Below are 24784 nucleotides of genomic sequence, written 5' to 3'. Positions count from 1 at the left end.
GCCTTAATAAACTTGTAGATGTAGTTGTGGATAGAGACGTGCACCCTGTGCACATGTCAAGCCAAAGAGCCAGTTGCATTTCCACAGCACCTGCTAGCTAACAAAGTGCAACACAAACAAATGAATGTGTGACTGGCCCGTGCTTGTACCAAGTGTCCAGAGAGAGAGAATTTTGAGTGTTAGACAGAGAACAGAGGCTTCAGAAAGTCTCTGAACTTAAAAGCAGGATGCAAGTGCAGCACAGTATGTTTGTTCGAGACAAATGTCAGAGTGATGGATCTGTTAGAGGTGACTTTTTTCTGTGCAGTTTCATGCCAGAAGGCTTAGCAGCACAGTACAGGTAAACAGCGTGATCAGAGATCTTTGGCTTTTGTTAAAAATAAAAAAGAAACTTCTCACACAACCTTTTACATTAAATCATTTTTTGCTTGTATCAGGATATAAACAGGGTGTATATTATTAAAAGACATTTACTTTCAGTAACTTTACAGGCATGCTGCAGCATGTGAGTAGGCTGCATAGTGAGCTTCCTGGCCCTTCCTGTCACCTCGATGTTACCCGACCTAGAGGATAATAAGGCTGTGCTTAGCTTTGTTGATTTCTCATGAGCTGTATGTAGCCCCACATTCTAACACACGTTGGGCTTTGGCTCTATATTTTATGATCCAGGGTTCATAGCCAGGTTTGCATCTCAGCAGGTGGCTGTGGGCCTCCTTCAGGGCCATGAGGTGGGCCTGAAGGAGGAGACTGTGCGAGGACTTGTACTTGTGCCTCACTGACTCTGTGACAAAAAGATTTCTTTTCACTTTTACTGAAACTCTCCTATTACAGCACCTACTTTAATCAAAGAAATAGCTGTGCCCACAGGCCATTTGAAGGACTTGCACATGATGGTGGATGAAAAAAATAATAATTTTGATGTCAACACTGACTGCATATGAAAACTGGTCAGCCAGAGACAGTTCTTCAAGGTTATGGGCCGTTACCAATGACAAGTTACTCCTGAAAATGTCTATTTAAAATCACAAAAACAGGCGAGGGCCGAATTGAACGAGCTCAGTCACCGTTATTCATTTCACTCTGAGGGCGCCCCCTTTATATCATACCAGAACCATCGCAGTTAAAGATGACGATTTGTTCTAATTTATATTTAGTGACATAGCTAATATATATGAGTGTGGGTGTGTGAGTGTGTACTATTGAATATTGAAATATATTACAGAAGCCTAGCTGTTGTTTTAAATCTAAACCAGCTAATGTTTGTCATGAATGTACTTGAAATGAAATGAAATTCTACCTCAGGATCAATGAAGTCCATCCAACCCAAAATCCAGGCTGTGGAAATGTGTCTTGCAGTGCGACGCTTGACGTATTTGTTTGTCTGCTTTCCCGTCACATCATGAATCACCTCTCAGGCATATCTGTTGATTTACTGTCTTTGAATAAAGAGCCCAATATTTACTGAGGCTAATTCACTGTGTACTATAACTCAAAGGGTGCAGTCCACTCCAGTGACTGATTTAACTACAGCTCCAGTCACAGCACCTCTAACACTGTCTAATTACAGTAACAGCAGTGATAAAACACCACACTGCAGACTCATAGTCAGACGAAAATAAATACGGAAACAGAATCAAGAAGAGGGAGGCGCCGTGTTTCGACATACACATACGTGTAAACGCATGTATGTATTTTTCTTCATTTTTGCTGCTCTTAATTTGTACTGTCCACTTTCTGCTGTGACCAAGCACATTTCCCACCTGTGGGACTAATAAAAGTGTATCTTACCTTATGTAGATATTTATAGCATAAAGGCAGTGTTACACTTTGTATAAAGAGTCAGTTGCATGCCTGCACCACTTGTTCTACATAAAAAACTGTGAAAGGAAATGACTGTACCGTATCTTCCGCACTATAAGGTGCACTTAAAATCCTTTAATCTTCTCAAAAATCGGCAGTGCGCCTTATGCATGAATTCTGGTTGTGCTTACTGACCTCGAACCGATTTTATGTGGTACATGGTGCTCAAAAATCTGTCAAAAATGTTTTGGTACGACTTTGGTAAACTATGAAGCCGCACCGCTTGATGGATTATCGGAGCATTATGGAGCCTCGCGGAGTAATCTGGGTCCTAAACTCCGTCGGCTCAGGTCCCAAAGTCAAACGAACACTGCGCCATCACTGAGAGATAAAAACTGTTTAAATTCTTTAATCTTTAATAAAATTATCAACGTTGCTGCTTTATCGAGTGTAACTATGAAGTTTAACATCCAGGCATCCATGAAAACAGAATTTATTAAATTGAACGGAGTTAGAAGTTAGCAGGGAGTTAGCTCGCTGGTTTCCACCTAAGCATGATCTAAGCTGTGTCCCAAAACGTAGGCTGCATCCTTCGGAGGACTCAGCCTTCACAGTCTACTGCGAGGCTGTGAAATGGGACGGTCTAGCCTTCAGATTAGCATCACCGCTGTCTCGGTGGAGTTGCGGGGGTCTGAAAACGATGAAGCCGGGAGTCTGCTGCTCTCGCCGGGTCGAGTGACCGTTGTACCCCCCAGCTAGCTATCGAGCTGGTGGATAACAGACGTCTCCAAAACGTCAGCGCACTTTTGCAAATATACGATGTCTTGATAACCAAGCAGATATTTGAAGTTTACGCAGCTACTTTCTCGCCTGAAAATATGTTAAAAGTTTATTTTGTGACCCAGGAAGATTAATAAGAGTAATATTAAAACTTAGTAGCGGCCTCCATTGTTGGAAACTGGGCTGCGCTATGAATTCTGGGATATGGTGTGCCAAGAAGGACACACCCGAGCCATCCTTCAAATTCGGGGAAATGAAGGACGCATTTGTCGGCCGCATTTGAAGGAGTCGATGCATTGGAACAGCCTTTGTCGCCTGGCTGTGACGTAATCGGCCTTCAAATGCGGCCTCCGGAGGATGCAGCCGACGTTTTGGGACACAGCTATAGCATGTTCTGACTGAGAGACCTCTGAAAACGTACAGCTCTGCTATCACTTCCAACATAAATGAAGACAGAAAACTAAACAGCAGTGACATTTGTAGGGTTACTGAAGTTGGGCTAGCTGCTATATAAGGATGTGCTACGTGGTCACTAGCTACACAGCTATGTTAGCATAACATAAACAGTGAAGCTGGAGGATGAAAGCTGAGTTTTTTCCACTCAATAAAAGTTAACGTGAGGGTTCCCGATGGTTAGAGACAAATGCAATCGCATGGAGGATGCTGTTAACGGACCAAACTTCAGTCAGGAGAACAACTGAGATAATCCATCCACAATACGAGGTTAGTCATTAATATACTGCAACAACATGGGAATAGAGCAGCTGTGATAGAATACAGCATTAATGAATCAACGGTACAGAAGTGGAGGAAGCAAGAAGAATGAGTTGAGTAAAATGTGACTTATCTGACTGTTTTGTTTACCTTAATGCGCCTTAAAATCTGGTGCACCTTATGGTTGAGAAATACGTTACTGGTCTTCCAGCTCCAGGGTGAAAAATATTACAAACTCCTGATGGCGTGACAGACACAAACCTGATTTAGAAGGCTAAAGGAAACATTATGCAGGTTTACATTGAGAACTGGTAAGAGTGGGCTTCAGTTTCTAATAGTGGGCATTATTTAGCAAAGTGCACAAAGCTGATATTGTCACAACAGGTTTTATGTATATCCTTAAAGACTATCCCTGATGAAGGTCCTGATACTCACAGGGCTCAGTGTTGTTGTTCTTGACTTGTATGCATTCATTATTAGCATTTTTGTACCTTGACAGCGTTTCCTCAATAAAACCAATAAATAACGTGATCGAATCACATTTTCCTTAGCAGCCTATTTCCTGTTACCTGTGTGAAGAATGGAGACATCATTTCTAGCTGGAGGGTCAGTAACTTTGCCAGAACTTTAGAGCTAATAACCTGTCAGGCCTTTGTTGACAACATCATCCAATTTCAGACAAAATGACAGGAATGAATCAACCTGAGAGGAAAGTATAACTACACAGATGAAAATTGTTTTGTGTTATTCTTTTTTCTTTAAGCTGACCTTTGCCCGTATCACATATGCACCTCAGGCAGCAGAATAGTTCTCTACGCTCCAGCAGAAATACTGGATGCTGAGGTTATAGCTCTGTCATGGAGATGAAGCATTTTCATTCCGTAAAATGGAAGGAATGGAGAAGTTTTTGAGGGATGAATTTCAGGTAATCTCTCTCTCTCTCTCCTTGCATTGAGAAGGAGTGTGCACTGAGCCACGAAGCGAATCTGTCAGAAAAATAGCTCTTTGACAAATGAGCATCGACAGCACAGACACACACACTCTCACACACACTCACACACTCACACACACTCACACACACACACTCACACACACGCACCTTGGCCGTTCTCCCTCCATACTGAAGTGGTCTTGATATTTTAAGATTTCCAACCTACATTCACAGTCTAACAGCCCTCTGGAAGAAAAGAAATCAATACAGCCTCAGAATGACTTTCACTGTGAGGCTTGTTGGGGTGATTAAACAGTTAGTGTTTTGCAGACTGTAATTAGATGTGAACAAAGGACGAACCGGTCAAATACAACATTTTCCAGTGATGCTTTATTCCAATGTGTTTTTATTTTAGGCGGCACCTGTGAAAGGCTTAAGGACATTGAGAAGAAATACAGGATTTATAATTAGTGTTATTTTCTCCTCCAGGGGAGTGGGCTGCATTTTCATTGAGATGATCCAAGGAGTGGCTGCATTTCCTGGGATGAAGGACATCCAAGACCAGCTGGAGAGGATATTCCTGGTGAGTGACTGCTAAAGTGAATTTGGAATAGCTCTTCTCAGGCCACTGCAGCTCAGGGCTACGGTCAGAACCGTGACACGACCAATCTTTGATTTTCATCCGATCTACTGTGGATGCACTTTTTTTGCAGTCACTGCATGGATCATAGCCCTTAACATATATAATAAATTATTATTATTTTGTATGAACTCGTGAGTGAACTAGTTGGTTACTCAATAACTGTAAGCCTGAGTTAGCAAAGTGACCCCAAACAATGATGACTCCTCCACCATGCTTGATAAGCTAGATGGGGCTTTGGTGTCTTTTCCCCCTGTATATATGTTGGTGTACGCGTTGCTGAAAGGTTCATTTTTGGACTAAAGGACTGATGTGTGTTATAGAAAGGAAAGTTGCTACGTATGTTTTGTCCATTTAAGTTGATTTGAGGGTCCTCAGCTGTGTTAGTGACAGATGGGGTTCTTGGGTTCTAAGAATCTCTTTTTTTGTACCAATCAACATGCACGGGCTTTCACTGCAGTTTATTATAAACTGAGGAATACTGAGCCTGGGAGCAGGACAAGAAACAGCTTCTGACAAACATGAATGACCAGAGCTGTGGCCTCACGGGACAGAAACAGTGTGCTTCTGTCCTTTTCAGCACTTTCTCCGGCGTTACACTTATTCAGACAAACTGTGTAATCTATGTATACAAAGTGACAACACACACATGCATGGCTGAAAGTGAACAGTCTGTCAGGTCTCCAGTATCATACATGGATATCATACATGGTGCAGTGCTGCTGTAGTTGCAGCAGCCTTAACAGACCATGCAGCCCTGTGTCAACAGACCCTCACATTTAGAAAATGTTGGCGTCTTCTTTTCAGATTCTGCTTCATGCTGACATGATTACACTGTTCCTGTAGAGCCACAGTCATGCTAGTGCTCTCTTATTCTAGTGCATGTCAGAGGCGCTGTGCTGGGTCCATAATGGTGACAGAGGAGACAGTGAGAGCAGATAACTTTTGCTTTGTGACACGATGTGTTATCCTGCTGAAAGGCAGCATTAAAAGATGCTAAACCACGTCCACAGACAGCTACACACAGTCCGTAGTGTTGCTCACACCTTGGTTTCTGCTATTAATGGCCCACCAGTGTGCCAAGCAAACATTTCCCACACCATTACACCGCCAGGAGAGGCTTGGACTGTTGACGAAGACACGTTGGCCCCTTGGATTCATGCTTTTGGCGCCAAATTGTGAGTCTACCATCTGCTGCTTCAGCAGAAATGTAGACTCATCAGACCAAACTACACCTTTCATTTGGTAGTGGCGAGTCTGTGCCCACTGTAGCGTCACATTTCTGTTACTGGCAATAAGTAGCCTGTATCTGCAAGCATTTTCACGCCATGATTAGCTAATTGCATGAATAAATGGACCATTCTTTGCTTTCTAAACACTGAGTACTGGTTTAAAGTTACAGTAATACTGAAATATTGTCTCATAGAACTTTGCACGACCCACAGTGCTGACCAGGTGTGTCCATCTATGGCTAGGGTGCATTTTAAACTGGACTTCCTCCAGCTGGATAGCACGCAGAACGCAGGGAAAGCGAGTTAACGATAAAAACGATAAAAAAAATAACAATATTAAAAAAAAAGATAAAAAACCCTGAAAACCATCAATTTCACACCCGGGCCTCAACTCTTGTGGCCCAGTTTCAAACGACCGGGCTGCAAGAGTTGCATCTACCAGCGCTGATGCTGATGTGGACGCGTCCTGCCTGCCTACATTTGACAGGTTTGAGAACAGATTTGTGTATATGTAATATTTCCAGCCAACACACTCCCGAGGCGTAATATTTTACACTAGGTGACAAATCGTCAACATGTCATGCTTCCAGGCGCCCAACACGTTCCTAAATGACGAGATCGGAAAAATGAGGAAACATGAGAACTGTTTGGAATCAATCCACACATGTTCATTCATCTTCCTCAAATGTTTTTGTAAAACACTGTTTCACGTCATTAAAGTGCTGGTTAAGGTTAGGCATAAGGTTATGGTTAGGCAGGGCTCTAGACTAACTTTTTGCCATGGGCGTACCGGCACAAAAGTTAGGCGCACACAAATTTTCTAATAATTGATATAATATAAAGTGTTTTTCTGGATACACTGTGCTTTTTCAGCATTCAAAGATTGATGACACCGTGTCATAGCACTGGCTATGAATTTCAGAAGGATCAGGCCTTAACAGAAAAGTTAGCAATAGTTCTTTTCCTATTACAGCTACATCCACGTCTGTCGTGCCTAGGCTGCTCACCAGGGCTGCGTATCATCACTGATTTCTACAATCCATTCGATTCCGGTTTTCAAAGTCCCAATTCGATTCAACTTAGCCTCAGACAGTCAGAAATATTATAACTCTGATCATTTATCAGCACTGACTTCATCAGAATTGTGAACATCACAGCAGATGCCTTTGTGTGAAAGTAACTGAGAATAAAACAGAAAAACATGAAGGAGATTTTCCTGGTCTGGCTTTTTATAGCAGATAACCTTAAAAATATTCTACAATGTTCTGCATATAAAGTTTAAATTTCTTCAGTATTGAACAACAGAAAAAATAGGCTTTCTTGTCCGAGGTCATTTAAGTGAAAAAGAAAAGAAAAAGACAGCAGCCGCAGCGCTGTAAACAACGGTAGACTGGTGGGTAATGAGCGAATGAATAATACAGAAAACAGAGATTGGAGACGGAAACTGTTCTTGAAGTACAGAGAGAGAGAGAGAGAGCTAGCTGTGCATGAAGTGTGATTTTAATAGTCGTGGAAGCAAAACAGCAAAATTCATGACGACATTGATCAGATGTGAAGCGCAGTTTGCTGCTTCTTTTGCTGCTGGCTCGGTGGATTTTGGTTGGAGAGACAAAACCTGCAGCTCAGAATCAGCGCAAAAAGACGTAATCACAGCGCGGACCGGACGCATCAGGATCGCTGAGCTCCGACAGCGTGTCCGTCTGCGGGCCGTCGGGTGAGGAAGCCGAGAAAGACGAAGCGTCGGTCCTCTGTGTTTACGTCTCTGTGTGGAGTCCGTGTACCTGCTCTCATCTGCTGTTTGGTTGTTGTTGAAATGGTTTTGTGAGCTTTAATCTGAGAATCTGGCGTTTCTGGCAAAACACAGTTATGTTTAAAAGTCGATTCAGGGTTTAATGAATTGATATCGCTTTATTCAAGCTACTCACCTCCCACTTCCACCTGCACTTTCAACTGGACCACGGCCAATCAGAGAGGTCCCGCCCCTGACTATCTCTGATTGGTTTAGTCCACGATAGGGGCATAATGTGTGTCTGTTGTTGACCACAGGGAAGGTTGCAGATTTTTTTTTTCCGCTACCCGAACAGTTGGTCGCACAGGTGCAACCAAATATTTTTTTTTAGTCGCACCACTGAAAAATATGGCCTGGAATACATGGCTGGAACGTGTTTTACTGCGGGACCGTCATTCTGAAGTAAATAAAAATTTATTTATATAGCACAAGTGCTTCACAATAAAACCAGAAATACAAATAAAATAATATGAAACAGTAAAAATATGATTAAAAGTTCATTTGTATAAAAATGTCTTCAGCTGCTTTTTAAAGCAGTCAATGGAGTAAAGACAACAGCAGGGAGTTCCACGGCCTAGGGGCCTGAAAAGCCCGATCCCCACGTGGGACCAACAGTAACCTCTGACCTGACGACCTAAGTGCTCGGGATGAAGCATGAGGTTTCAACAGGTCAGACATATACTGGGGAGCTTCACCGTGCAGAGCTCTAAAAGTTACAACTAAAATTTTAAAATGAACCCTAAAATTTACTGGCAACCACTGAAGAGAAGCCAAAACTGGAGTAATGTGTGGCCTCTTGTTTGTACCAGTGTATTTGTGCTACTGTATTTCACCCACAACCCGGCACGCAGCTTAAGAATGCCAAAGGTCGCCTTTCACGTTCCTTTTGCCACAGGACGTGACAAATCGTCAGGATGTTACGCCTCAGGAGTGAGAACGGGCTGTTCCAGCAGTAGCGTCCACGGGAAGACAATCATGGCAGACAGACTGTAGAGTGCACCTGCCAGTCACTGGCTAATTTCTTATGGCTGGCTCTTCCATAGCCACTGATTTGAGTGGTTCCATGTTCCAGTTGCATTCAGTCACATGAGTGAGACAATATGAGACAACGATTGACAAACATGGTTGTCAATATGAACCTTGTTTTGTAAACATCCTATATGATGTTTGACACATATATAATCATATAGCTGTAAGTAATTACATCTATGATTATCTATCAATTGGATGGCTGGCATAAATATTTTAAAGTGATGTGAAGTCTCATGAATCCTTTAATCTGGTGATCCCTCCATATAATTTCATCCCCAGTCTCTTAATTGAAGCAGAGTGTAGCAGGGCAGACATAATGGATTCATATTCATAGGCTGAAAGGGCCTGAATAATTAATGTATAAAATGATTGAGATGAGAGTATGGAACAGATTTAACCGGGAAAGGCTAAAGATGCACATCTGAGAACGAATGGCTTTGGGATGAAGGGATGAGGAAAGGTGAACAAAGCCCTGCAGGCAGGGGGGTTTCTTAAAACGCAAACAGAAGAACAAGATGAAGAAAAACACGTCTTATTGATTGTCTTTTATGCTAGAAGGGATCAGTGGGGCTTCTGTAAGAGGTGCCGGCCCTCAGTGATCCCCGCTCGTCTCTCAGACTCAAAGAGGCCCAACAGTGGGATCGCTGCTGGCCACACTGATGATGAGGCTCAGCTGCTCGTTGCTTCCCTACAGAGACTTTCCACTCTGGTCATTCTTTGTTTCCTTTAGTTTCTGCCACCATCATGGAAATCCACCAAGTAACTTATGTGAGCCGACACGGTTGCATGTGTACATAAAAGAGATAAACCCAAAACACAAGCTATCCAGTAAAAAGGTCACCTGTAACAGCGCAGGTGGTAGTTCTATGGCTCAGGCTGTCACTGTCATCTGAAAGTGTACCTGCTGTTCTGTCCAGTAGCACCGAGCCTTAAAAGCTGTGGGGCAGCAGTAATTGAACAAATGGAGAGAGAGAGAAAGTTTATCAGTTCTTCTCTGTAGATCTTTGTCTGTCCTCGAGGACAGAGTCCCACGTCCTGGTTAGTGTTATGTGCAAACGATGCGATACACAGCACAGATGGGGCGATCATGTGATTATCATTTAGACAAAAAGGACTTCAAACTGTTGTTAAAATGTTTTTTTCACACAGTTTTGTTCTAGAGACTTAATTACTATTACTATTAAGACCGTACTGGCATTGCTTACTGATTTAAGTATCTGTTGTTGTTGTTGATTTAAGTGCAAACATTAAGTAGAATCACAGATATTTGTGTTTAAAATACTCTATTACTATTAAAAGAAAGAGTAACTATTTTACTCAAACAAAAATGCAGAAGAACACTAAAATGTACTGAAAGTAAGAAGGTAGCAAGCAGCTCTTTTGAGGACATTTCTACCAGAACAGACCCATGTGCTGTTTAATAAAGTAATGTTAGTACGTGTGAATAGAAATGTTTTTCCAGCTCCCAGCATCCACTCAGCTTCAATTTGTTATGTACGACAAAAGCAGTGAAAGACATTAGCGTAGCTTTCTTTGATAACGCTGTAGAGGATGTGCGCCCACACTGAACATGATTCGAGTCAGGGGCTAAAATGAGTTTCAGCAGGTGGGAAACTGAAGATCAGTGTCAGCCGCTCAGCATGGGGAGAAGAATCACAACTCAACACTTTGTTCTGAGAGCTCCACTAAATTGTCTCTAATACATAATAATAATAATATATAATAATAATACATGCTGTCTGCCATCTTTCTCCATCTCTGACTAGTTCGCGCTCACTCTTTGCTGTCCCTGCGAAACGCAGCAACTAGACTGCTAGCAGACACACTGTGCGACAAACTGCACACAAACAGGCTGTGTGTTTATTGATATTTATTGTTTTATACTGTGACCACAACTCATGTGCAATGCCTGTTTTGACAATGTAAGGAGTAGAAAGTACAGATACTTGTGTTAAATTATAGGAAGTAAAAAGTTGTCAGAAAAAAGTAAAGTATAGATATCAGTAAATTCTACTTGAGTACAGTAATTAAGTATTTGTGCTTACAATGATATTAAATTAATTCATTGCAGTCTGTTTTAAACTGGATCCTGTTTAAAATATTTGAAATCATTTAACACTTTTTCCCAGTGGCGTGACAGGAATTGGATGCTGCAATGCTAATGCATGTTAAACTTTAGTGACACACCTGTGCGCCGCACAAAGGTGTGCCGTGGAAGATTATCTGGTTCCACCTGATTAGTACTCCAAGCCACCGGCGTGAGTAACGGGCAGAACAAGTACATTCTCTTCCACTAGAGGGCAGTACAACTACCTGCTTTAATTCAATTGGTTGCCCACTGCCGATAAAACAGAAAAAGACAAAGAAAAAAATTACATAATGGATGTTTGACAAGAAAAAGTAGTCAGTCTGACCTGGTCCTGGAGAAAATTCCAACCCAGATGAAGGCCTGAGCATGAATAATGGTCAGATAAAGCAAATAAGGTACACTGGGGACAAACCGAGCCAATTCTGCTGCACCTTTTTTGTTTGGTGGTGTGCCGTGTGATTTTTCTGATGGGAAATATGTGCTGTAGCTCCAAAAGATTGGGAAACACTGCTCTAGATCTTCAGCTGCAATTATCGCACAATTATCTATGGTTTGTATCCATTACAAGTTTTTTAAAAGTTATTATTTGTTACTTTTGTCAGACAATTTCAGCAGTTTATAACTATTTCAGCTGTTTGTTCAGTTTTTTAACTGTCATCTTACACTTAATGGTTTTGTGGCATTTGCCTTAACATTTATGCAGTACTGCAAACAGTTGTCACCACCAGGATTACTTTTCCTGTAGCTCTTTTTTCTTCCACAGTCACTTTAGTATTGATGTTATCATTAATACAATACAATACAATTTTATTTATATAGCACATTAAAAAAACCCACAGGTGTGCCAAAGTGCTTCACAGAACGAGTTAAGAGCAATAATAAATACAAATACAAAACACAAAATACAAATAAAATATACTAACAGGCGGGTGACATAGCTAACCAATAATACACCAGGCGTAGTAGGCACAACTTGAAAGGCTGAAGGTTAAAACATTATAAACATTAATAAAGTGAAAAAGATAACTTACAGTACACTAAAAATGCGAGCTCTAGGAGGCGGGAAAGTTTTTAATCGAGATTTAAAAGATTGAATTGAATCAGACGCCCGAATAGCTAGAGGGAGGTTATTCCAGAGGTAAGGTGCGACAGCGGCGAATGCGCGGTCACGTCTGGTCTTGAGCCGAGATCTAGGTCGCACCAGGAGCATTTGGCCTGATCTAAGCGCTGTCCCAGGGGTATAACAGCTGAGGAGATCCATAAGATAGCTGGGCGCGGTGTTATTTATGATTTTAAAAGTGAGCAATAAGATTTTAAAATCAATATGAAATTTAATAGGGAGCCAGTGCAGGTCGGAAAGAACTGGAGTAATAGACTCAAACCTGCCAGTTCCAGTTAAGAGACGCGCAGCCGCATTTTGAACGAGCTGCAGTTTGTGAACAAGGGCAGAATGGAGACCAGTATGAAGGGAATTACAGTAATCTAATCTTGATGTAACAAAGGCATGGATAAGTTTCTCCAGGTCTTTATGTGGTAAGTAGGGCTTGGCCTTAGAGATTAGACGTAGTTGATTGAAACTCGATTTAACTACGGAGGACACATGTTTGTCCAACTTGAAGGAACTGTCCAAGACAACACCCAGGTTCCTCACAGTGTCAGAAAGGGAGTCAGCAAAGGGCCCAAAAATACCAATTAGTTCAGCCCGAGAGGAGGGAGTATCAAAGATTACAGTTTCTGTCTTCTTATCATTTAAAATGAGAGAATTGCTCAGTAGCCAGATTTTAACTTCATCCATACAATCAAAGAAGTGTTGCAACGACGACGTGACATCCTCAGCTAGTTCAAAATAGATTTGAATGTCATCCGCATAAAAGTGAAAAGAAAAGTTGTATTTATCAAAGATTCGGCCCAAGGGTAACAAGTATAAAGAGAACAGCATGGGACCCAGCACAGACCCCTGGGGGACACCAGAGGTGACAGGGGCAATGGAGGAGGCGTAGGTACCCATGGTGACAGAAAAGGACCTTTCTGAGAGAGAGGATTTAAACCAGCTAAGGGCACTGCCCGTGATGCCCACCACATCCTCAAGCCTCATTAAAAGGACATTATGGTCCACCAAATCAAAAGCAGAGGACAAATCAAGCAAAATGAACACCACAGGGCGCCCTGAGTCAGCAATTGAGAGAAGATCATTAAAGACTCTCAGTAATGCAGTTTCCATGCTATGGCGTGGCTTAAACCCCGACTGAAAATTTCCCCGATATTATTTGCAACCAAATAAGTTTGAAGTTGGGAATGAACAATCTTCTCTAGGATTTTAGACAGAAACGGGAGTTTGGAAATGGGTCCAAAGTTAGCGAGGTCATTCTGATCAAGGGAGCTCTTTTTGAGTATAGGTTGCACTACAGTGTGTTTATAACAGTGACAGGTTAATTAATGATAAAATACAGGGCCCGATAATGTTAAACCCATCTTTAATAATGCAAGATGGAAGGATGTCATGAGCAGCGTTTGAGTTTTTTAGGTGATCAGTTATGCCCTTAAGAGTAGGGAGCGAAACTGGATCAAACTGATTGAGGTTAGTAGAGCATCGTAAAGCTGGGGCCTGACTCATCACAGGGGGGTGTCAGACTCTTAGAGATTCTGCCTGTAAAATGAGTTAAAAAAAATTTCACAAAGGGCTAAGGAAGCCAATCTAGGCGTTTCAGGACAAGGATTGGACAATGAGTTAAAAGTCTTAAATAAAATACGTGGGTTGTGACTGTTATCCGCAATGACACCCGACAGAAAAGCCGCTTTAGCCAACTTAGCAGATTTCTGAAACTCCAGGCGGGTCCTGCGAAGGGTATCAAAAGACACCTGGAGCCTATCTTTTTTCCACCGTCTCTCAGCTTGGCGGCAAACGCGTCGTAAAGCGTGTAAAGAGTCATTTAGCCACGGCTGAGAGCAGCTTCTAGGCCATTTTACTTTCATAGGGGCCACAACGTCCAGTAAAGAGGAGCAGGTAGAGAGAAAGGAGTTAGCAAAATCATCAACTGAAGAGGGTGTAGAACGATCAATGTCAGGGAGAACAGATTTAGAGAAAGCAGCCGAAAATTCAGCCACAGTCCCAGGATTGATTATGCGCACAAGACGTCAAGGACCCTCAAAGCTCTGGTCCAATTTGCATAACTCAGCATCAAAGATGACTGGGAAATGATCGGAGATTCCAATGTTGCTGATGTCCCTGATACAAATGTCCAGTCCATAAGAAAAAATCAAATCAAGGGTATGTCCTTTAAGGTGGGTAGGTGCATTAACCCACTGGATAAGATTAAAAGAGTCAACTAAGGCTAGAAAATCCTTGGCAAACACATCATCTTTACAACAAATGTGAATGTTAAAATCGCCAGTGATAAGAACACGATCATAATTTAGGTAAAGAGATGCTAAAAAGTCACCAAAGTCGTTAATGAAAGTCTTATTATATTTCGGGGGACAGTAAATCACAACACAGAGAGTCAAGGGGGGACCAGCAAGTTCCAGCAGCTGAGCTTCAAAGCTAGGGAACATAGGGGAAGGCATGTGCCGTACTCAGAATTTATTCCTAAAGACCACTGCCAGTCCTCCACCCCTGCCCGAAGGTCTGGGTGAGACTCATCGGGACGAATCCAAGTTTCCGTCATGAATAGTAAATCCAGTCCTGTAGCAGTAAAAAAATCGCTCACAATAAGTCTTACTCGTCAGCAACCTAACATTTAATACCGCCATCCGAGTCGAAGTCGCAGTCGGAAGCACGTCTCAGGCGGCATAGATTGCCATAGCACACGCCGCCTTTAGGAGGCTTAATCCAACATCGAGCCGGCGAGTGTTAAGATTCAAAGTTGAGGAAGGAGAGTACAAACCACCCATGGTCCAGAGGATCTTTGGTCAAACAATGATTTTAATGAACACACGTGTGGGAAGACAACTCTGTACACAGACAGGAAGTAGTCCTCGACTTAATCAAAGCATGAACAGATATTTTATAGCATCAGGGTTTGATTTACTGACGCCCCTTCATGCGTCACAGATACATTTTATACATAGATCAGACTTTTAACCCAGAAGATCATCTTCTATTTTCATGGCTAGCCCTTCCTGTCTACCTTTCAGTTCTTGTCTTGTTCCTCTTTCTTGCCGAGACAACAAGGAACGGTTCCTCTTTTACCGAGACACTTTTGCAGTTACAACCAGACATGAGTAATCTCTCCTCTAAATAAATTTAACTCTATGTGTGTGTGTGTGTCACGACCTCACATGCTCTTTGTGTCACCTCTTCACCTACTGTCTGTGTCTCGTCCTCAAATGCTCTTTCTCAATTCACCTGTTGCACTTCTGACCTTTTACCAGACCAGAAGCTCACTGAGACTATGTGTATGTCTTCTACTAAATAAATGTTTTAACCAAGAACCTCTACTAAAAGCTTAATATAAAATGATCTGATATATAAGTGTTTTGTAAGCATGTATTGCAATTCCTTCTATGGCTCCAAGTCACTTGCACAATAGATTGTCCGAACATCGCGCCGAACAAAGCTTCCGACCCCCAATTAATTGACCGAGCTCCAACTCTTTAATAAGCACAGATATGCATTGTGTATAAAATAGTCATAACTGCTTAAGGCCTTCTTAAAGCTATCTGTTACATTGTTAAAGCCTCGTCTTAGCCTGCGGCTCAAAATAACTTCCTGCTTTCACTTCTGCATACAACTTCCTGTCAGCCTGCAACTCAGTCTTTCTGAAAGAGACACTGTTTAACCCCTGAATGCAATATAAACTCCAGATTATATTATTAATGCAATGGTAATGATGACAATTATTTAACAATAGCAGTAAAATAATTTCCCTGCTCCACACGAGTAAACCACTGGGGCGGCAGGGCGGGCCTGCAGCTCAGCATGGCGAATCCATCGATGCCTAAACAATCTAAAGGTAAAGTGCTCCCAGAAAGTCGGGGGAAGGCGGAGAGCATCCACATCGACGTCGAAGCCAGCCACATACCGTGCCTTTAGATAAGCCTTAATGCGGACACGGACACCACTCCGTTTACCCTTTTCCTGTAGCGTCTCCTGTGCGGAGGAAGCGGAGATCGGCGGTACGTTCCTGAGAGGTGATCCGTCCGCGGCAGAGTGGTATCTCCTAAATTCCACCACGGGTCCGATCCATGGAAGTATGACCCGTAACTATAGGGTGGCCAGAGACTTAAGAGTAAGCCGGTCATAAGTTAGCAATGCAGAGCCACCTGAATAGCATATTAGCAGAAAGGTAAGAAGCAGCAGAGAGCAGTGGAGACGGCCTGCCGAACACACTGGCGCCATCTTCCTGTCTAAATCCAGTGTGTTTCCCCTTTCAGTATCATAGTAATGGACAAAAGGTCAGGGCCACAAGCTCTATAGTCTTATAAAAGCCATTTCAACCACGTAGTATGACAACAAGCACATAGATATTTAAACAGGGGTTCCTATAAAACAAGCCTGAACGTCTTTTGTTTTATTTAAACAAACCTTCATTTGAAATGCAAAGCGAATATATTCCACTGGCTAGAGAGTGCTCGCCATTTCTTATCCAAATCACATTTGCTATTTTGGATTCATGTGTGTTCAACTGTCAGCAGGCGGTAAAAGACAGGTGAATATGAAAATGTGCAGGTATGCGGCTTGGCGAGGCAGTATGTGGATCACAGCATTAGCTCACCTGTCAGAGTCAGCATTGACATTTCCATCCATCCTGCTGGCTCTGCTCTGCAGCTCTGTGCGTTCGCTGCCAGCCTGTCAGACAGGTCAGAGTTTCACGCACAGCCTCAGAGACTCATGTGAAGGGCACCCTCAATGAATTATGCGGAGTCAGAAGCATCTTAAAGGCCATGTTGTTTGAAGACAGGCAGAAGAAAGGTCAGCTTCCATCACTGTTTGAGAGGCACCCTGCCAGGAGTGGAGTCGGCACACTGAATGCAACGTGATGTCACGGGTTGACCTGGGGTTTTCTCCTTAACCAAACCATCAGCGGGTTAGTTGCTTCTGAGTGGGAAAGCAAAAGTTGAGTGATGTGTGCTGCTGTTATTTTAGGATCTTTGAGTTTGAGCTAAACTTCGTCAACATTTGTTAAAGAAGAAGGCAGATTATTTATAACGTAGATGGAGTAGATTTGTATTTCACTAAAGAAGGAAAAATATTTCCCTTGATAATGTGACAGATCAGTAAGCTTGCTTTTCACTCACCAGATGTGCTGAGGTCTGAACTCTAGTATTAATCTGGGGTTAAGGAACACAAGTATTCAGTCTAAAAAGAGCCAAATTTGGTTTTGCTTTAGATGGAAAGATGGATAACAGGAATGACTTGACTTGGCTGGAATGGGGTTCTATGGTAATTTTCAACATCAGTGGCTTTGGGGTATGTTTAATGACTTATCTCTGAAAAGCCTGCTGGTTAAAAACCCCGTTCAACAGCACTAATCACATGTTAGAAGCTCGTTTTCCATTCCAACAAAGTGATGCTCATATGATTGATTCTCATAAGCGTATAACTAATCTATTAAAAATACATACGAGTAGTTTGGGTTCGTGGACGCTGCCATGTTCCCCACCATATTTGAAAACATTGGTTGGGAAAGAGATCTCCTTTCTGACTAATGGGATTTGTGGTCCGTCTCTAGCCAGCCATGCAGAATGCCAACGGCAGAGGAGAAGAGAATTTGAAGGCATTTGCATGGCATGGAGGGACGTTTAAATTCATGTCTGCACAGAATCAGACTCCACATATGAAGCCTTATACCTATGTTTTTTTCATCTGAGAAGGGGTCCCCTTCACCAAAGAAACAAAAATGCAAATGAAAGAGACGACAGTGTCTTAATAAAATGTCTCAAGCTTCATCTCCTGAGCTGAGGTCAGGGCTCAACACATGAAAACTTACATAAACATGCTTATTCATTCTCAGTATTGTCTCAGTTGCTTCTTGTCAGCTGATCATGCATTTCATCTCCAAACAGCTGACACCCATCAGGCTAAACAACAACAGCTGGTTATTATCCCAGCTAATGTTAGGCTCAGCTGTCGAAAAAAACACTTTTTCTCTAATAAACAATAAACATTAAAAATCACATAAGCCTCAAAGTCCAACAAAGTTATATCCACTAGCAAGCAGCAGCTAATAAAAGCTAACAGTGGCTAACAGTAGCCAACAGCAACTAAAATAGCAGCGCTTACTGACAGCTCAGTACTTCGCTGTCACCAGTCAGAAGTGCAAACCAGTATCACAGCTAAACGTGCCTAAACGTCCATTTCACGCTTTGTCTCTCTAAAACGTGAAATGGACACGTATGCAGAAACTGCATTACTGCATTCAGAAATGACATCACCAGCAGGGGGAGATAGTAGATTTAATAGTATAGTATATTTAATTTGAGCAATTAAGAAATCTCCTCTGCTGTTACTGCAGATTAGTGCAACAACTTCTGCATGCACGTCCTTTTCACGCTTTGGCAAAGCATGAAATGGACATTGTGTCTATTACAGGCTTTGCTGTGATATGAGAAGTGACCTTCTTTGTCTCACTGACTCATATTGGACTCTTTCACAAAGCTTTACAGGCTCCTCCAGCGTAAGTAAAGGTGTGAGCTTCTCACTGGGCAGCTGAGACTGACAGTCGCTCATAGACAGGGAAAAGCTCCAGGATGGATCTGGATCCAGGCCAGATATTGTTAGAAACATGCCGTTGGCCGTTATGGGGCACAGTCTAAATTACATTTTTTTAATCTCTCTTGGCTGACTATAGCTAGCATTGTGTGAATTGGGAGGGGTAAGAAACAGAACTCGTTTGACGTTGATCTGCTGACATCTAGCCATGAAAATTTTGCACATAGTAGCTTTCATTTTATGAGCAATTTAATCTGATAGGAGTCAGTTGATGGGACGAGTGACGGGAGAAGGGAGCAGGAGATTGGTGCTGCAGCTGCAGTGATGCAGACGCTGTACCGCTCTGTTGTGGTGACGAGAGCTGAGTGTGAAAACGAAGCTCTCAATTTACCCATCGAGCTACGTCCCTGCCCTCACCTATGGCCACGAGCTGTGGGTAGTGACGAAAGAACGAGATTGTGGATACAAGCGGCAGAAATGAGCTTCCTCCGAAGGGTGGCTGGCCTCTCCCTTAGAGATAGGGTGAGAATTTCGGCCATTCGGGAGGGGCTCAGAGTAGAGCTGCTGCTGCTCCACATCGAAAGGAGCCAGCTGAGGTGGTTCAGGTATCTGACAAGGATGCCTCCTGGGCGCGGTTTTCCTGGCATGTCCCACCAGGAGGAGGCCCCGGGGCAGACCCAGGACACCCTGGAGAGGTTATATCTCTCGGCTGGCCTGGGAATGCCTTGGAGTTCCCCCGGACAAGCTGGAGGAGGTGGCTGAGGAGAGGGAGGTCTGGGCTTCTCTGCTTAGGCTGCTGCTCTGCGACCCGGCCCCGGATAAGCAGAAGAAGATGGATTAATCTGATAGGCAGGTTAATACATACATTTGGAATGAGTCACATGACTACACCTTTAACACGTCCATTTTCCTTGTCATTCTTGTGATGCATTCAAAGTGCAGGTGTAGCGTTGCAGTTCTTGGGCGTCTACCGAGCCGTACAGAACAGGAGCAGGCATGTTTGCATGTTTGCATTTTTGGGGCTTTTTTATGTGGCAGGTAAATTCAGGAAAAAACATGTGAAGAAGGTGATGATACTAATTCAGGAAATTCTGTCTTTTATATTAGCATCATGTTGTCCAGGGTGGAAATCAGTCATATAGTTGAATTAATGTGTCTAAATCTGAGCGGTCTATAGCAGGGTAGTAGAACAGCCTGTACTTACGTAAAAATATCTACTGGAACTCACAAAACAAATTACTATAAGACTTATTTCTCAGTAATTCTTCTCCTGACACTGCACCGCTACACCCAATCCTCCACCTGCCAAATCCCAGTCTAATCCCTGCCTACAGTCCTGCCCTTAAGTGGTTCACTGATGACCCAGTGGATGTTAAAAGTTAACATCAAAAGTAATCCTGATATGTGCTGTAGTAACATAAAAGCCCACTCGTGATAATTACCCGAATGTTTAAAATGCATCATTAACGGGCACTTTTTTCTCACACTCGAGAGAATCTCAGAAGAGCCGAGTAGATCTTGTCTGAATCTCTCATTTGGCGCCCAACAGGAAACGGCGTGCTTCGCACATATTCCTACTGCTAGAATTTCTCTGGTTCATATGAGCGTGCTGCCTGAGTAGAGCGTGCAGCACATGGAGCACATCTTTCCGTCTGGCTGGAAGGTTAAAGACTTTTTCATTCTCACACTCACCTCCATCAGGAAGTGTGTGGAAAAGTTCAGGTGTAGTCGGGTGATCTTAATAATGCATGTGCCATGTGGTGATTTAAGTCCTGTCACGAGCACGGCGGTGTGAGTTACAGCTGCAAATTAGCACTTGTCTTTCACTGTAGATCTTGACCTTCTTTTAGAAATCCTGTTCTTTGATTAATTAAGGGAGTGTTTCTCAAATGTTGTTAGCGGCACAGCTAACAGGGAAACTGCCTGCAACAGCGACCCTTTCCTTCGTTACCTCTCGTGCTCGCTGATAACCAAATAGTAATGAGCCTCCCGTGACTGAAGGATTTATTAATAAACCCCAAAATAGCTTTTCTGTGCGTATTTTTTTCTAACCCATATTTTTGTCACGGGCTGATTTCCCTCTAATACCACACCCCCGCAGTGTTATTATCTCTGACAGCATTATGCGGATCCAGTGCTTGTCACCGTTCCTACAGCTCTCTGTGCACGTCGGGCTTAGCGAGGCGGAAACGCACACTTTCATTTATCCAAAGTGCTTGTTTCAGATGCATGCTGCTATCTTTAGTGTTGGAATAACTGTGGTCATGCAGTCTGTGTTTGTCTTTAGGTATTAGCATGACTCTCTCTTTCTATACCGCTGTCTCACACACACAGAGACACACACACGCAGAGTGTGTCTGTGTGAGAATTAAAATTGAGGTAGACGAGGCAGAGGCACAGTGGAGCTGGTTAACTAGCTGTCAGGTCATAAAAGATTGCGTCCGCTGGAAGATCTATATGAATATGGACAGGTCTATCTGTAGGAAATAGGCTGTCAGGCAGAGGTAAATGTCTCAGTGCAAAAATGTTTGTGTGTTGCTTCTCAGAAGACACCAGTGCGCCGCCTTCCATTAGTGTGAGTGAAACAGCTGTTGTTTCTGGTGAAATATGCCCTCAGACAGCCACGGGTAATATGATAGCTTATGTTTGTGCGTAAGACTCGCTATTTACTGAAATACACTGGCTACGTTTACATGATCATAATAATCTGATTATGGACATTAATCAGAGTGATGCATTGCTGCAATTAAGATGTTTACATGTTGCTTATCAGACTGTTTCATTAATATCCTCTGCTCGGCGTAAAGCCATAAACGCCACCTCCACAACACGGTGACGGTTTCCCTCTAATATAGGGGATGTACCTTAAATCTAAACTGTTGTTCGGTTCTTATTAAACTCTGCCCATCCTTTTATTTCCATCTCAACAGAGCTTGTACAAAAGTGTTTCTCAAATGAAGGCTTGCCAGTATTAAATAATAAAGAACTACCAGAGATGAAAACCCAGGGCTTGATTGTTTCTTTTAAGTATAGGTGCTAGGGTCTTTGAGAGATGCCAGCACCGTTTTTATTGGTATCTGGCACCACTAAAATGATTCTAGACTAGCTGTTAGCAGTTATCAGTAGACATGTGATAGCTTGTACATCATGTGACGTTTCTGGTCCCCAGAGAATGAATACATGTCCTCTTGATTTTTTTTAAATGCTAACTTTGTTTTTCTTAGTCATTCCAACCTGGTGGTCAGCGCAGCCAACTGCTGCAGTAAAATAACACTTGCTGTAGATGCATTTGGAGGTACTAGCGATAGATAATCCACTTGATGAACTCTCTACTGAAGGCAGAGATTTAAGACGTTGCAGCAGTTCCAAACGTGCGGCGGCAGGAAGGGACAGGTGCAGACACGCTCTCTGAGGTATTACCATGAAAGGTTAGCATTTAGAAATGCTCATAAGGATCCAACAGTGATGTTGGACGTGTCACTTTCAATATAGCGAGTCCAAATTTAACTGATCATCCTCAGTTAATTCTTTGATGATGAGTCTGTGAGCTAACATGCTAGTTTTAGCACCTGTGCTGTGGAACAATCTCCCGATTGGCATCCGGGCATCTGATTCTATTCATTCTTTTAAATCACAGCTTAAAACATATCTTTTTAAACTTGCCTTCTCCACCTTTTAATTGCTGGTTTGTTTGTTTGTTTGTTTGGCTGCTGTGACCTATTGACCTCTTGTATTAATTCCCTCCTATCTTTCTATTGGTGTCTTTTATTATGGTGGTACAGCTTTTATCCTGCTATTACCCATGTGCTGTAGTCATTCTTATTGGTAGCTTTTATCTATGAACATAACTCGTTATTTTTATTTATCCGTTATCAATGTTTGAACCTTTTATTGTTTTATGTAAAGCACTTTGGTATGCCCAAGGCTTTTAAATGTGCTCTATAAATAAAGATTGTTGTTGTTGTTGTTTTAAGTCTTATTTAATACAACACCTTATTCATTTTGTAAGTTACTGTTGCCATTAGTGTCCAGCAATCCGGTCTTTTAAGCCTGACGTCATTAGCCAAACTCCGCTTCAAACAAACACTGCGGCATCACTGAGAATTACAAACTAAATTCTTTCATCTGTAATAAAATGATCAGCGTTGCTGCTTTACCAGGTGTAACTATGAAGTTTAACATCCAGGCATCCATGAAAACAGGATTTATTACATTTAACAGAGTTAGAAGTTAGCAGGAAGTCAGCTCGCTAGTTTCCATCTAAACGTGATACAGTGGTCCCTCGCTATATAGCGGTTCACTTTTCGCGGCCTCGCTGTTTCGTGTCTCCTGTACAGTACAGAATGCGTTCAGCTCGTCAGATTTACATAAATCTTCGCTAGCAGAAGGTAACAAACACAACAGTGTCGACGTCAAAGGATTGTAAGGCGCATTAAGCGAAACAAAACAGCGTTGGGTCTGTGTTTCCACAAGCCCCGCTAGTTTAGAGACTTATTCATCATGAAGAAAACAAGACAGTCAGCGATCAATCGATTTACTTTCAAGGGAGGCCTCGTCGGTATCTCAGGAACGCACTTCGAACCCTACCACAAAATGACCCCAAATCCGGCCTCCGCTTGCTGCCTTTTATTGGGAAAACAGTTCACACAATACACAGCAAACCCCCCCCAATGGTTCTAAGACAAGGCACTATGTGTGTGTATGTGTACCTGTAAGCACCTGTATGTATGTGCAAGAACGTGTGTGTGTGTGTGTGTCGTGTGTCGTGTGTGTGTGTGTGTGTGTGTGTGTGTGTGTGTGTGTGTGTGTGTGTGTGTGTGTGTGTGTGTGTGTGCATGACTTCCTGCTCACCAAACGGATCATAAAAGCAGGAAGCTTACAACACAAGAAACAGATCTTTCAGATAGCATGTATTTGCAATAAAACCTCCCCCAGCACAGAGTGGCTGGAGAGGTGGTCAGGATCAAAGGAGTGTCTTGATCCTATAGACTGAACTAAGACCTTACAAATTTAAGAAACACAATGACAACATTCAACAATTAGACTTAACAAACAGTCAAATAAGTCAAACTTCACTCAACTCATTCTTCTTGCTTCCTCCACTTCCGTACCATTGATTCATTAATGTTGAATCCTCTGGCAGCTGATCTATTCCCATGTTCTGGGCCTGAAAACACGGTTTGATCTTTGGTTTCATTCTATAATTACTGGACTTATTTTTCTACAGAGGCTTGAACTTTGAGAGTTTAAACAAGAGAGAAAAGTGTGAAAATGTTCATTCCTGTCAGAGAAAAGTGTAGAAAGTGTGTAGTGAGGGGATTTACAGCCTTAAAACATCTATAATAATCGTAAAAAAATAAAGTTCACCTATCACGGATTATTTTTAAAACGACGCAATAAACGAGGGAACACTGTATAGCATGTTCTGACTGAGAGAGTTCCTGGAAACATTCAAACGTACAGCTCTGCTATCACTTCCAACATAAATGAAGACAGGAAACTAAACAGCAGTGACGTTTGCAGGTTACTGAAGTTGGGCTACCTGGTATATAATGATGTGCTATGTGATTGCTAGCGACACAGCTATGTTAGCATAACATTAGCACAGTGAAGCTGGAGGATGAACGCCAACTTTTTTCCACTCGATAAAAGTTAACGTGACGGATTCTGGTGGTCAGGGACAAATGCAATCGCACAGCAGGATGCTATACACGGGCCAAACTTCAGTCAGGAGAACAACTGAGATTATTCATCCACAATAGAAGGTTAGTCATTCATATACTGCTGCATTTGCTGGGCTGTAGTTACATCGTAAGGGTTTAAAAACTGAGCTTTAAAATGAACAGTGGTGATAAAAACCGAGAGAGGCTGACAGTGATCACTGACTGTTTTAGGGGCTTGTTGAGATTAAATAGAACAAGATACAAAACATTAAAACATGTTAAAAACACAACAACCTTCATAAACACAGAGTAGTTTGGACCTGGAAGCAGGATTGATACGTCGTCACTTAAAAACTGGACAAAGCAATGTGACTCCATCACTAGTTTCAAGTCTTCTTAAATACAGCACGATGGTTGTTCTGTAGGTCACTGAGAGTAAAATACACACCAAAGTCAGAGTTAG

At 42.4% G+C, this 24784-nt stretch overlaps 1 protein-coding gene across 5 annotated transcripts in view; it reads left to right on the top strand.

Moving 5' to 3' along the window:
* The window catches only part of cdk14 (cyclin dependent kinase 14), a 233986-nt gene that overhangs the window by 125818 nt on the left and 83384 nt on the right, over window positions 1-24784 (top strand). For all 5 annotated transcript variants that reach the window (XM_026184457.2, XM_026184458.2, XM_026184459.2 and 2 more), the window contains one exon: window positions 4715-4808. In XM_026184457.2, the coding sequence (XP_026040242.1) occupies window positions 4715-4808 (94 nt within the window). The remainder of the gene's footprint in view (window positions 1-4714; window positions 4809-24784) is intronic.

This window comes from Astatotilapia calliptera, chromosome 11 (assembly GCF_964374335.1).
Source record: "Astatotilapia calliptera chromosome 11, fAstCal68.1, whole genome shotgun sequence".
NCBI classification, from domain to species: Eukaryota; Metazoa; Chordata; class Actinopteri; order Cichliformes; family Cichlidae; genus Astatotilapia; species Astatotilapia calliptera.
This window is presented reverse-complemented; position numbering and strand designations above follow the sequence as displayed.